The sequence below is a fragment of the Hyperoodon ampullatus genome (assembly GCF_949752795.1).
Source record: "Hyperoodon ampullatus genome assembly, chromosome: 7".
NCBI lineage: Eukaryota > Metazoa > Chordata > Mammalia > Artiodactyla > Ziphiidae > Hyperoodon > Hyperoodon ampullatus.
The window spans coordinates 104,887,192-104,901,271 of NC_136920.1; the positions used below are offsets into that span (position 1 = coordinate 104,887,192).

Here is a 14,080-nt window from a genome sequence, read left to right on the forward strand (position 1 = left end):
CCCCCCACCCTTCCCCCCTGGTAACCGTAAGTTCATTCTCTAAGTCTGTGAGTCTGTTTCTGTTTTGTGAGTAAGTTCATTTGTATCATATCTTTTTTTTAAGATTCTGCATATTGGCAATATCATATGACATTTCTCTTTCTCTGTCTGACTTACTTCACTCAGTATGACAATCTTTGTTTAACTACTGTAGGTTTTTGATTTGTGGTTACCATTGGCTTCATCTATGTTGACCTGTAACTATACCTACTTGTTTTAAACTGATATTCATTTAAGTTCAAACACATTATAAAAGATCTACATTTTTAATCCCTCCATGTTTTGTGTTTTTGATGTCATGTTTTTCATCTTCATGTTTGTCCCTTAATTCTTTATTGTAGTTATAGTTGATTTTACAATTTTTTTCTTTTAGTCTTCACACTGGATTATTTAATTGTTGATCCACAACCTTCACTATACATTTGCCCTTACTAGTAGGATTTTTCCTTTTCTATAAATTCTTACTTCTTGTTTTACCCTTTTCTTTTCCATTTAGAGAAGACTCCTTATCATTTCTTTTGGGGTTGGTTTAGTATTGATGAAATCTTTTTGTTTTTACTTGTCTGAGAAGTTATTCATCTCTCCTTCAATTCTGCATAATAATCTTGCTAGTATCCTAGTTTGTAGGTTTTTCCCTTTCAGCACTTTAAATATATCACGCCATGCCCTTCTGACCTGCAAAGTTTCTGCAGAAAAAAATCAGCTGATAGGGTTCTCTTCTATGTGACTTTTTTTTGCTGCACTTATAATGGAAATGTTAGTACATTTGATACCGTTTTAGAAGTCCCTTAAACTGTTCTTATTTTAATTTGTTTTTCTCTTTGCTGTTCTGATTGATTCCCATTTTCTATTTTCCAGATCTCATGCATTCTTCTGTATGACCTAGTCTGCTGTTAATTCCCTCTAGTATGTTTTTCATTTCAGCTATTGCATTCTTCAGCTCTGACTGGTTCTTTTTTATATTTTCTAATTCCCTGTTAGAATTCTCACTGTGTTCATCTACTCTTTTCCCTAGTTCAGTTAGCATTCTTCTTATTATTGTTTTGAACTCTTTATATGGTAAATTATTTATCTGTTTCATTAGTTGTTTTTTTCAGGGCTTTTTTTTTTTTTTTCTTGTTCTTTCATTTAGAATAAATTTCTGTTTTCATTTTGCTTAACTTTCTCTGTCTCTATGAGATTAGGTGAAGCAGCTACCTATCCTGGTTTGAATCAGTGTCCTTGTGTGGGAGGGTCCCTGTGTAGTCTATGTGTGCCCAGTGGCTTTGATGGGAGAGGTGGATCTGAAGTGAGCACGGGTCACATTTTCTCCCAGGCTGTGCTAGCAGCTATCACCTTGGTGGGAGGTGGGGCTGGAGTTGGAGTGGCTAGAGCCAGAGCCAGGTGTGAGCCAGGGATTCTCCTATGCTCAGTGGTTGTCATCACCCTATCAAGGGCAGGGTCAGGTCCCGAGGTGCTGGAGTGGAAGCCCTCAGGTTCAGGTCAAGATGATGCCTCCCCCTCTTAGTGTGTGCTCTCCCCTCTTCCCAGCATCAGCAACTTCACCCCAGGGGGAGCATCACTGGAGCAAGATGGGCCCCAGCAGGTACCCAGTTCAGGCCACTTCACATACCAAGATCATCCCGGCACAACAGTCAGCTCCAGGCCACTTCTGATCTGCTGCCTCCATGAACCCAACCCCAGTAATGGCCACCCTCGTCCTGTTTGGGTGTCATGCCAGGTTCAAGCAGGCTCCATCCCCCCTCGACTGTGCACTCTCCTCAGCAACGGCAGTCTTTGCCCATGTCAGGAGCTGCACAAAGCTAAAGGTGCTAGAGTGGATGCTCAGCATGGGCCGGGGCACACACTGGGATTGGGGGAAGCCAGCCAGAGCCCTGCAGTTTCACTCTGCTCCCTTCACCTTATTTTGGGCATAAGCAAGCATCTGTACACTCTGCACAAGTGGAGTCTTGGTTTCTTACAGCTCTCCTGTTAGTCCCACTGGTTTTCAAACCAGTTAAGGTAAGGGGACTTGTCTTCTTAATGTGGGACCCCAGGGCTGGGGCACCCAATATGTGGTTCAAACCACTCACTCCACAGGTAGGATCTGTGAGCCCATGTAATCCTCTCCTCTTCTGTGCCCCCTCCTAGGGGCACAGCCCCTGACTTGATCACTTCTCTTCCTTTCCTGCTCAACTCGATCACTTCTCTTCCCTTCCTGCTGAACTCTGTGTGAATCTTCCTTTACAGCCTTTGTTGTATGAGAGTTTCTACCAGTCTCTAGTTTGTTTTCAGTGAGGATTGTTCCACATGTAGATTTTTTTTTTTTTTGAATGTGTTTATTGGGGGAAGTAGCTCAACATCCTCCTACTCCTTCATCTTGATGTCCTTCGAAGGATCTTCAGTTTATAATTTAAAAGAATCATTTTGGCTTTTGGATGAGGGAGAGGGCAGAAACAAGGAGACCAGTTAAGAGCTTATTGCAATATTCCTGGGAATGATGTGTTGTAATAGAGTGGAAATTACAATGGGAATAGTGATAAGAAGTTAGCTTTTGGATGTATGTCAAAAGAAAAGCTGACTGGATTTGCTAATGGGTTGGATCTAGGATTTGAGAGAGATAAGTCAAACAGGTCTTCAAGGATCTTGGCCTGAGAAACAGAAAAAATAGATATGATATTTACTGAAATGGAAGCAAAACAGGAGAGAAAGATTTGGGGGAAAATTAAGAGTTCATCTTGGGTCATATTAAGTTTGAGATGTTTACTAGACATCAAGATAGGATGTTGAGTATAGTTGGACATGAGTCTGGAATGCAGAGAAGTTGGGCTAGAGATAAATTTCAGAGTTATCAGTCTAGAGATGGTATGTTATATTAGGAGACTGAATGAGATCACTCAGGGAGTGAATGTAGATACAGAAATCCAAGGGTTGAAGTCAGAAGGTCTCTAATGGTTAGAAGTAAAGAACATGAGGAACACCCAGAAAAAGAGACTGAAAAGAAGTAATCAACAAGAACAGGAGTTAGCAAATTGTATACTTTAAACATGTACAGTTTATTCATATCAATTGTACCTCGATAAAGTGTTTAAGAAAGACTGGCAAGGGAGAAAGTACAGACAGGTGGTAATAGAGACAGCTCTTTTGAGGACTCAAACTACACAAGGAAAGGGAGAAATGGAGTTGTGCCTGGAAAGGCACGGGAATGTCAAGGTTTTAAGATGGGAGACATTACAGCATGCTTGTTCACTGATAGCAATAACCCAGTAGGGAGGGAAAATTGATAATACTGTAGAGAGAGGGGACAACTGAAGAAGCAGTATCCTTCAAAGGGCCAGAGGACATGGGATCAACACATGCAGGGGTTTGGCCTTAGGCAGGAGGGAAAACAGGAAGTGTGGGCACAGGTGCAAGGGTGGATGTGGTGTGGGAGTTTGGGGAAGGATTTTTTTTTTTTTAAGATTTATTATGTATTTATTTATTTTCAGCTGCATCAGGTCTTAGTTGCGGCACATGGGATCTTCGTTGAGGCATGCAGGATCTTTCGTTGTAGTGTGCGGGCTCTTCACTGTGGCACGCAGGCTTCTCTCTAGTTGTGGTGTGCAGGTTTTCTCTTCTCTAGTTGTGGCACACAGGTTCCAGAGCGCGTGGGCTCTGTAGTTTGTAGCACACGGGCTCTCTAGTTGAGGCACACGAGCTCAGTAGTTGTGGCACACAGGCTTAATTGCCCTGTGGCATGTGGGATTTTAGTTCCCTGACCAGGGATCGAACCTGCATCCCCTGCACTGTAAGGCGGATTCTTTACCACTGGACCACCAGGGACGTCCCAGGGAAGGATTCTTTTGATTTCTCAGTAAAATCAAAAGTAAGATCATCAGCCAAGAATGAAGAAGGGCAAGAGGTTTTGGAGATTTGAGAGGGAAATGTGTGAAATCGTTGTATTGGAGTGTAGGAGAGAGGGCAAACCTAGGGAAACAGCACTGAAGGCCCACTAGAAGAATGAATTTTCTAGTGAGACCAGTCTGTATGGTTGGACACTTTTCTTCATTCACATGTACTTGGGAAGTAGGTCTTGTTCCTTCAGATTCCTATCCATCAGAGGTTCTTGCTGGCCTTCATCAAAACAGCCTCTGCTCTGCTGCTCACTTGCTCTATCTCCTTACTCTTACACTTAGTGTTTTATATGCTGGTTTGTTTCTTGCCCACCCTTGCTATGTGTCTATACTTAGAACAATGCCTGGTACACAGTAGGTGTTGAAGGCACAAAGTCTGAGGGCTTCTCCTCTTCCCCACAAAAAGATTCCACCTATATACACCCTACATCTCGGCCAGTTTCTCCTGTTGGCCCCTTACACTTCTCCACCTTGCTGTGTCCTGGGAGACTGTACAATTACATCTATGGGCAACTTGCTTTCTGGCTTTGGTTGGGGCCAGTGGGGACCACTGGCCGGAGAGTGAGGTCACAGAGTTTATTCTCTTGCCTCATTCCCTGTGGTCACCTCAGGCTGGCTGCATATATCAACTGAAGGTCAAAAATTGGCTGTCTCTCCTTCCCTTCTCTCCCCTCACCCCTTCAGGGAGAGGAGTGGTAACACTTCTATTACTAGCCTCTGATAGGCTAACCTTTTGTGGTTTCCTTACACCCTGCTCTGGCCTATGTAAATAATCCTTTTATTAAATCCCCTTGGAATTATCCTAATTTGTGTGTGCCATCTGTTTCCTGCTGGAACTCTGACAGGACCCCTATCTGTAAATAATGATTTTAATAACTCTCTGAATTCCATTAGTGCCTTGCTACTCAAATGTGGCCAAGGGCCAGCAGCATACCATCACCTGGGAGCTTATAAGAAATTCAGAATCTCAGGCCCCACCCCAGACCTACCAATTCAGGATTAGCACTTTTAAATGATTCCCTGGTGATTCCTACACACGTTAAATCTAAGCAGCAGACATTAGAGTATTCTGAGTTTTACTGAAGCTCTTTTGGGTACAAAAAACCCAACTCACTCAGACTACCTCAGACAATAGGGTCTTTCATCCCAGGCAGTGAAGGAGACAGACTTGAACAGAAATCTAGGAATAGGACCCAGGAGAATGTGAAGGCTCATGGAGATGAGGGCCCAGAGAGTCAGCTTGGACCTTGGAGACTCAGCAAGGAGTCTGCAGGTCTTTACTGCTCTGGACCAGGTGCAATACTCTCCATGCATGCTTCACATTCCATGACCAACTAGATCCCTCACCATATACTCTTTATCTTTTTGCCAGAGTTCTAGTTCACTTGTAGCTTTGACTGACTTCTAATCTGAGCTCACTTATGCCCATGATGTGCTCTTGGTCTGTCTCATAACCTTATGTTGCTGACTACCTAAATTTCAGTTTCAGAGAATAAGAACATTATCTGCCCAATTTGTCCGTTTGGGCAGAGCTTTTTGCACTAGCTCTCTCACAGGTTAATGGCTAGCCTTTGGGTTAGCTGCCAATTCCTGATTCAGCAGGTGCTGGGTAATATGGTATAAAACCTGTCTGCTCTGGCCTGATCAGCAGGGGCTGTGGAAGAAAATCACACTATGATTACATGTCTAGTTAAAAATGGTCTTAAAAAATATGAAACAGGCTTTTCAAGACTTGGTTGCAGGCTCTTTCCCCTTTACCTGTACCACCACCCCCAGCCCCACCTTCTTCCCCACACTTCCCAGGAACATCTGCATCCTCTGGTGGAGTCTGACAGTCACGGAGACAACCTTCATGTTCAGGATATTTCAAACGTTGTATAACAAAATGAACTACATTTAATTAAACTTACCCATTTTTTATAGCCCCAAACAAATCTAAAATGCCATTAAGCTTATGAGAGCTTGTGAGAGGGCAGTCCTCCAAAGCACTCTGCTGCTGAGTGCATCTGCTCAGAGACTTACACATCTTAGGGATCGTTTTACATGAGTGAGTCTGATGAATGGCCTGCCTCAGTTAAGCATCAAGCAAGAATTGGTCTTCGGGTCGCAGGCCAAGAAACTACCCATATCCTCCATCCTTCCTGTACTCCAGTAACAGCTTTCTCATTCAAAGAGCAGTCTTCCTTTTCCTGCCTGCTCTTTTCATAATGCACTGAAATTATGAATTTTCTTCTCTTTTTCCCTTTACTACATGACAGCAGGGGAGGGGACTGCTCTATTTCTCTTAAGTACAGGGCCTGGCATACAGTAGTTGTTGTATTAACATTTATTGAATGAATGAATGAATGCTTTTGCTCATTGGTTAAGTGCTTCTCTCACCTTTTCCTGTGAAGAACCCCAAGTCTCAGTGAATTTCTTGCTCCACAGGACTTGGGCGGGGGGCTGTAGGTCTGTTTCACATGTCTTCTCACCTTGTGCCCAGCCTGAAGCAGTATCCTCTCTGGTCCATGCTGGTCTCAAGGTAGAAGACATGAGTGTAAGAGGGCTGATGGAAGCATCAGAGCACCTTAAAGCCTCTGCTTATAACACGCACATAGTCACTTCCACCACACTTCGCGGGCTAAAGTCAGTCACAGGCCCAAGCACAACGTGAGCAGAGTGGGAAACTCATGCTTCTCCAAGGGAGGGAGGGGATGGAGCTGCTGTCTGCTGAACAACAATGCCCAAGCTTTCTATCCGCACTATTCCCATGTTCTAATTCATTTTCAAATCAGCAAACTAAAATCCCCCACAACGTATATATTAAGTCAGGATCCATTCAGTTCCAGGAACAAAATACAATTCAAAGTAGTTTATGCAAAAAAGAAACTTACTGACCCATAATTAGGAAGTACAAGGAGCAGATACAGTTGAAGCCAAAGGGTTCAAATGATGCCATCAGGACTCTCTCTCCATCTCTCCACTCTGCTCACCTCACGGTGTTGGTCTTATTATTCTTTCCAGCCTCTCAGAAGCAGCCTCCATTTGACCAGAGAAAATTGCTGCCAAAGGTCCCAGATCGACATCCTCCCTTTTTAGGAATTCCCCATGGGTAAGGAATTTTTCTTTCATATTCTGTACTTTACTCTCAAGGAAGGAGTCTTTCTGTCCTTACCTGAGTATTATACCCATGTCTGGGCCAATCTCTGAGTCTAGGAAATAGCTTGGCCAGTCAGATTTAGGTCATGCGCCCCCAACTCCACCACAGCTAAAACAGTAACAATTTAGTCTACCGAAATATATATTTGTCACCTGAGTTTTCAAATAGCACTATTCTGATGTTTTAACCAGTTTTCAAATTTCAGCAAACTAAAGTTCCTTACAATGTATGTATTAGTCAGGATCCATTCAGGTCTAGGGACAGAATACAGCTCAAACTAGTTTATGAACCAAAGGCCTTGCAGTATATTTATTCAATGCTTACATAGATAGAGTAAAAAATAAGTAAAAATTCCTTATTTGGATTAGAAAAAACAAAATCTAAAACTGCACAGAGTGATTTCAATGGTAAACCTTTAGTTTTTTTTTTTTAATTAATTAATTATTTTTGGCTGTGTTGGGTCTTCATTGCTGTGTGCAGGGGCTACTCTTCGTTGCAGTGCATAGGCTTCTCGTTGCGGTGGCCTCTCTTGTTGCGGAGCATGGGCTCTAGGTGCATGGGCTTCAGCAGTTGTGGCGTCTGGGCTTAGTTGCACCACGGCATGTGGCATGTTCCTGGACCAGGGCTCACACCTGTGTTGCCTGCATTGGCAGGCAGATTCTTAACCACTGCACCACCAGGGAAGGCCAAACCTTTAGTTTATATACTCTTGCATCTTTTTGCCCTTTGAAAATATTCAAGAGATCCTGTACCAGCAACCTTAATTTCAAAATCATCCCAGGTTGTTATACCCCAAAATTCCTTTCTCATCTGTTTTCTCCATTATAGTCATTCTTGCCCATTATAGCCATTTCATCCAGTTCTCATTTCCACCATTTTATATCCTTCCCACCAGAGGTAACAGAGCAATGCACTACCACACACTTTCAAAAACTGTCCTGGTGTTTTACTGTCCATTCATTAATTCAAAAAGCCTTTATTGAACCTATTATAGGGCAGGTGCTGTGTCTGGCTCTGGGGATACACAGGAGGGATAAAACACATTCCTTATGCTCTCAAGAAACTTGTCTTACAACAAGGGCAAAAGGCTTATAAACAAATGTCTGCAACATTACATAATAAGCACTGCAACAGAAGTAAGAAACATGCCAGATCAATGCTATGAAGAGAATTCTGACAACATGGAAGATTGGCCTAGAAAAATGTGAGGCAGGAAGCACAATGACCAGTTAGGAGATCACTGCAGAAATCTGAGCAGGTCATGATGAGAATCTAACTCTGCCTGAAAGCAGAAGCTGTGAAGACAGAGAAGAAACAATGGAGATAAGAGAGTCATTATGAAGAAGAATCAACAGAACCATCAAAGTGAAGGGTGGGGAAAGGGAGAAGCTGAGGAGTCGTCAAGTTTCTCATTTTGAGGACTAAAAGATGCTGGTGTTGCTCATGAAGATACCAAGCAAGAAAGTAGGAGAAACTTTTCAGAGACAAATATGGACTTAGGCTGAGATGGAAGCAATTATGGATATTCCCTTCCTTGGATTCATGAATCATTTGTACCAGTAAGCAAAAATTATTTTTGTCTGTGCATGGAGTGGAAAGGGAGAGAATAAGGAGAAGGTGACAAATCTATGATCAAATCAGTGGTGTCAGGCCAAGGCACAGATTTCTTTCCCTGTGAAGAATTTGCCAGTTACTTATAACCAAAAGAGGCTCTGTCTTATTCTACTCATTATCAGGAACTGGCTCTGGGCAGGGATCTGTGGTACCTGCTGAAAAAGGCACTTGTAGAAGACTTACAGCATACTAGGTGCTAACAGATCTGGTTTTAGATCACAAAGTCTTCAGAGTCAGGATTTCTATTTATAAATGGCTACCAACTCTGCAAGTGTAAATTAAATGATATCTTTAGGAAGGCTAATTTAAGAATATGAAAGATTCACTGTTTCAGGAATTGGCCAAGCATTTTAATCTTAAGAAACTTCCCTTGAGAATGCTCTCATATTTCTGGATACAATGAAAGTATTAATATTTTATTTTACAGGAAATATGTTTATTATTGATCATGGCAAGTAAAAAATATTCATTTTTTCTCAGGGTTGGTCCATCATACCCATCATACTCTCTCTCTGAGCAATTCTGTTTAATATTACAGAGAAACTTCTGTATGGTAAGCAAAACAGGAATTTCCAACAATGAAACAAGGTCTCTAGAACTTGCCAGTAAAACAAAGGAAGCATTTCCAATGATAAGATGTAGGAACCCATGGATAAAATCTAACAGAGCACAGGCTGGAAAATGGGATCAGGAAATTTTATAATCCACCGTCACTGTGAGTTTGCTCTGGGATGGTGCAAGCATGGCCTGTGAAAGGCGCTCAGAGGTATGATAGCTCCTGTCTGAAGGACGGGTCCTTTGGGCATGGGACTCATGTTACCTAAGTGCCCCAAAGCCAACTGTTTTTTCAACTTCTTGCCCACATAATCATGACTAGAGGTTTCAAGGAGAAGACAAGAGCAAGTACTATTTAGCTTTGACTTTTGAGCAGATGTAACACCAGCTCTTCATCCTCGGCTAAAGACAGGCCTGTATCCAAAGGCTCTGAGGTTTCCCACTTGGTCTTCTTTCTGTCATGACTTGTGGGTCCCATGTCTTCCACTTCACTGTTGTTCTTCTTCCTCATTGCCTGCTTCCTCTTGGTATCACTGGTGGGAACAAATCCAATGATTTACTTTATAAATAAATAAATCCATTATTATGAAGTCAAACACTTAAAATAGAACAAAATTACCAATAACAGATACTTGGTAAAGTGATATTATTCAAGAGGGAAAGAAGCTATAACAACATCAGGCTATCTGTGTCATAGTAACTACCTTCCCATTAACAGATGTGGGGAAGGGGCCTATCATATACCAGGCACTGTGCAGGGTACATTGTATACACTGTGTCATCCAATCCTCACAGTAATTCTAGGAAGCTCTGGATATATCATTCACAATATGAGGACACCAGTTGGCCCACATTCTGGCTCCAGAGTGGCTCCAATCTGCGCTTGTCCTGTCACATCGAACCGTCTCTATATAGTTAGGTTATCATTTAGGTAGCAGTAATATCTGTTGTGATATACAGATCATGAATAAAACAGAACCTGAAATGTTAAGTTACAAATTACTTAAGACATCAAGTAAATCTGCCCCATTTAAATCTGTATCTAAGACTCACAAATGGTCTGAAGAAAACATAAACATTACTGCAGTATTCGGCACACACTTGAGGCACAGACCATAAAAATAAAACTAATTTCTGAAGGTAGAGAAAATCACTTCATACATTAAAATCAGAAGAAAAAGCAAAACACCCTCAAGGCATTTTAACGTACCATCATCATGTTCAAAGATGACCGAATTATTGGATACAAGTTTAAAACAAAATTAAAAATCCATCTAGTAGCAATGGCAGTAGCAACTATTTATTAAGGGCTTACCAAGGGTCTGGCACTGTGCTACATGCTTTACATAGCTTACAACATTTATCTTCATGACAATCCTTGGTGTGGTGAGCACTGGCCTCATTCTACAATGAGGTTAAAAGAAGTTAAATGACTGAACCCAGATTATGCACATGGAATTCAAACCCAGAGGTGAATTACTCTAAATTCAGCCCCAAAGCCAGACAATTGAAAGCAAAATGTATTCCAAGCATAGGATGTATTCCAAAAGAGAATAAATTGCTCAAGTTACAATGGACTCTATTATGCCTTAAGAAGATAGTGGGGATATCAAAGTGAATGTGCCTAATCAGCATATCCAGTTCTGACCAGCCTGAAGCAAAACTGTAAATTATTTCCCCATTCACCTCCCAGAAATGCCCAGTACTCTGACTCAGCAGCCATTCTCTCTCACCACTGGAGGAAAGACAAACTATGAGGTTACTTAAAGCTACAAATAATCATATTTTAAAAGGGTGGGTATGTACCTACAGAGGTGAACACGAAAGAGTTCCCTATAATGGGAATTCAGTCAGTAAAGAAAGTTACTCTTAGTGGAAAGAGGACTTTAAAAAAAAGTACTGAGTCCTAATCTGCTTGATTATGGCCAGTATGGTGCCAATTCCACTGGGCTAGAGTACCATGATTTATTTGGAACAAGTTAATACTGATTTTTGCCCTGCCTGTATTTCAAGTGCATCTAAGAGCAGCTCATCAGAAGCAGCCTAATTAGTGGGCTTTACTAATGCCTCATTTCTTAATGTGCTCCTGCACACTATATTCTGTGCAGGAAATAGCTGGTTCAGATACTAAAAAAAAAGACGGAAAATTTATGTAGATGGAAAATATTTTCAGAATTAGCAGCACTGCTGCTTTGTGGACCAGTTCAAATTTTAAAAAGATATTTTATACTACTTTCCATAGCAAAAAAAGTGGTAATTGGTAGAACAAATTAATTATTAAATAATGATTTAGATATTCTACAGGTAACTTACTAAAAAAGGAGAAAATGTTATGAATCTAGAAAACATTTGATTTCCCAAAAAGGGAATAATGTCATAAATCTGGTAAACATTTAGTCAGAATATGGTCAAAATTTGGTATCTTCAGAAAAGGACTCTTGGGGGGGACCTTCAAGATGGCGGAGGAGTAAGACATGGAGATCACCTTCCTCCCCACAAATACATCAGAAATACATCTACACGTGGAACAACTCCTACAGAACACCTACTGACACTGGCAGAAGACCTCTGACTTCCAGAAAGGCAAGAAACTCCCCATATACCTGGGTACGGCAAAAGGAAAAAGAAAAAACAGAGACAAAAGAATAGGGACAGGGCCTGCACCTCTGGGATGGAGCTGTGAAGGAGGAAAAGTTTCCACACATTAAGAAGTCTCTTCACTCATGGAGACGGTGGAGGGAGAACGGGGTGGGAGAAGCTTCAGAGCCACGGAGGAGAGCTTAGCAACAGGGGTAGAGAAGGAAAAGCGGAGAGATTCCGGCACACAGGATCAGTGCCAGCCAGCACTTACCAACCTGAGAGGCTTGTGTGCTCACCAGCCAGGGCGGGGGTGAGTGGGGCCGGGAGCTGAGGCTTGGGTTTCCGAGGTCAGGCCCCAGGGAGAGGACTGGGGTTGGCTGTGTGAACACAGCCTGAAGGAGGCTAGTGTGCCACAGCTAGCTGGGAGGGAGTCTGGGAAAAAGTCTGGAAATGCCTAAGAGGGAAGAGACCATTGTTTCAGGGTATGTGAAGAGAGGGGATTCAGAGCACCGCCTAAATGAGCTCCAGAGATGGGCACAAGCCGTGGTTATCAGCTTGGACCCCAGAGACAGCCATGAAGCGCTAAGGCTGCTGCCACTGCCACCAACAATCCTGTGTCCAAGCACAGGTCACTATCCACACCCCTCCACCGGGAGCCTATGCAGCCCATCACTACCAGGGTCCTGTGATCTAGGGACAACTTCCCCGGGAGAACACATGGCACTCCTCAGGCTGTTGCAACGTCATGCTGGCCTCTGCCACCGCAGGCTCGCTCCGCATTCCAATTATGACCACCGTACCCATCCCTCCTCCTGGCCTGAGTGAGCCACAGCCCCTAATCAGCAGCTGCGTTAATCGCCTCCTGGCTGGGCAGGAAACAGATACCTGAGGGAGACCTACATGCAGAGGTGTGGACAAAACAAAGCTGAACCCCAGGACTGTGCGAACAAAGAAGAGAAAGGGAAATTTCTCCATGCAGCCTCAGAAGCAGCAGATTAAATCCCCACAATCCACTTGATGTACCCTGCATCGGCTGAATATCTGAATAGACAACGAATCGTCCCAAAATTGAGGCGGTAGACTTTAGGAGCAACTGTACACTTGGGGTTTGCTGTCTGTGACTGATGTGTTTCTGATATTTATGTTTATCTTAGTTTAGTTTTTAGAGCTTGTTATCATTGGTGGATTTGTTTATTGGTTTGGCTGCTCTCTATTTTCTGAATTATTATTTTCTTTATGTTAATAATTTTTAAATATTTTCTTATCATTTTTTTATTTTTTATCTTTCTTTTCTTCTCCCTTTTCTTCTGAGCCGTGTGGCCGACAGGGTCTTGGTGCTCCAGCCTGGTGTCAGGCCTGAGCCTCTGAGATGGGATAGCCAAGTTCAGGACACTGGACCACCAGAGACCTCCCGGCCCGAGTAATATCAATTGGCAAGAGCTCTCCCAGAGATATCCATCTCAGTGCTAAGACCAGCCTCACCCAATGGCCAGCAGTTGGATGCCCCATGCCAAACAACTAGTAAGAAAGGAACACAACCCCATCGATTAGCAGAGAGGCTGCCTATAATCATACTAAATTGACAGACACCCCAAAACACACCACCGGATGCGACCCTGCCCACCAGACAGACAAGATCAAGACTCACCCACCAGAACACAGGCACCAGTCCCCTACACCAGGAAGCCTACACAATCCACTGAACCAACCTCATCCATTGGGGGCAGACACCAAAAAACAACATGAACTACAAAACTGCAGCCTGTGAAAAGGAGAACACAAACACAGTAAGTTAAACAAAATGAGAAGACAGAGAAATATGCAGCAGATGAAGGAGTAAAGTAAAAACCGACCAGACCAACAAATGAAGAGGAAATAGGCAGCCTACCTGAAAAAGAATTCAGAGTAATGATAGTAAAGATGATCCAAAATCTTGGAAATAGAATGGAGAAAATACAAAAAGCATTTAACAAGGACCTAGAACTAAAGAGCAAACAATGATGAACAACAAAATAAATGAAATTAAAAATTCTCTAGAAGGATTTAATAGCAGAATAACTGAGGCAGAAGAACGGATAAGTGACCCAGAAGATAAAATAGTGGGAATAACTGGCACAGAGAAGAACAAAGAAAAAAGAATGAAAAGAATTGAGGACAGTCTCAGAGACATCTGGGGGAAAAAGAAACACACCAACATTCGAATTATAGGGGTCCCAGAAGAAGAGAAAAAGGGTGTGAGAAAATGTTTGAAGAGATTATAGTTGAAAATTTCCCTAACAAG

The 14,080-nt window shown here is 42.5% G+C and overlaps 1 protein-coding gene across 1 annotated transcript in view; it reads right to left on the reverse strand.

The window, feature by feature from the left end:
- Positions 1–9,472: 9,472 nt before the first annotated feature.
- DDX10 (DEAD-box helicase 10) overlaps positions 9,473–14,080 on the reverse strand; it is a 243,020-nt gene continuing 238,412 nt past the window's right edge. The window contains exon 18 of the mRNA XM_079708600.1: positions 9,473–9,752. Within this exon, the coding sequence (XP_079564726.1) occupies positions 9,575–9,752 (178 nt within the window). The 3' untranslated portion in view covers positions 9,473–9,574. The remainder of the gene's footprint in view (positions 9,753–14,080) is intronic.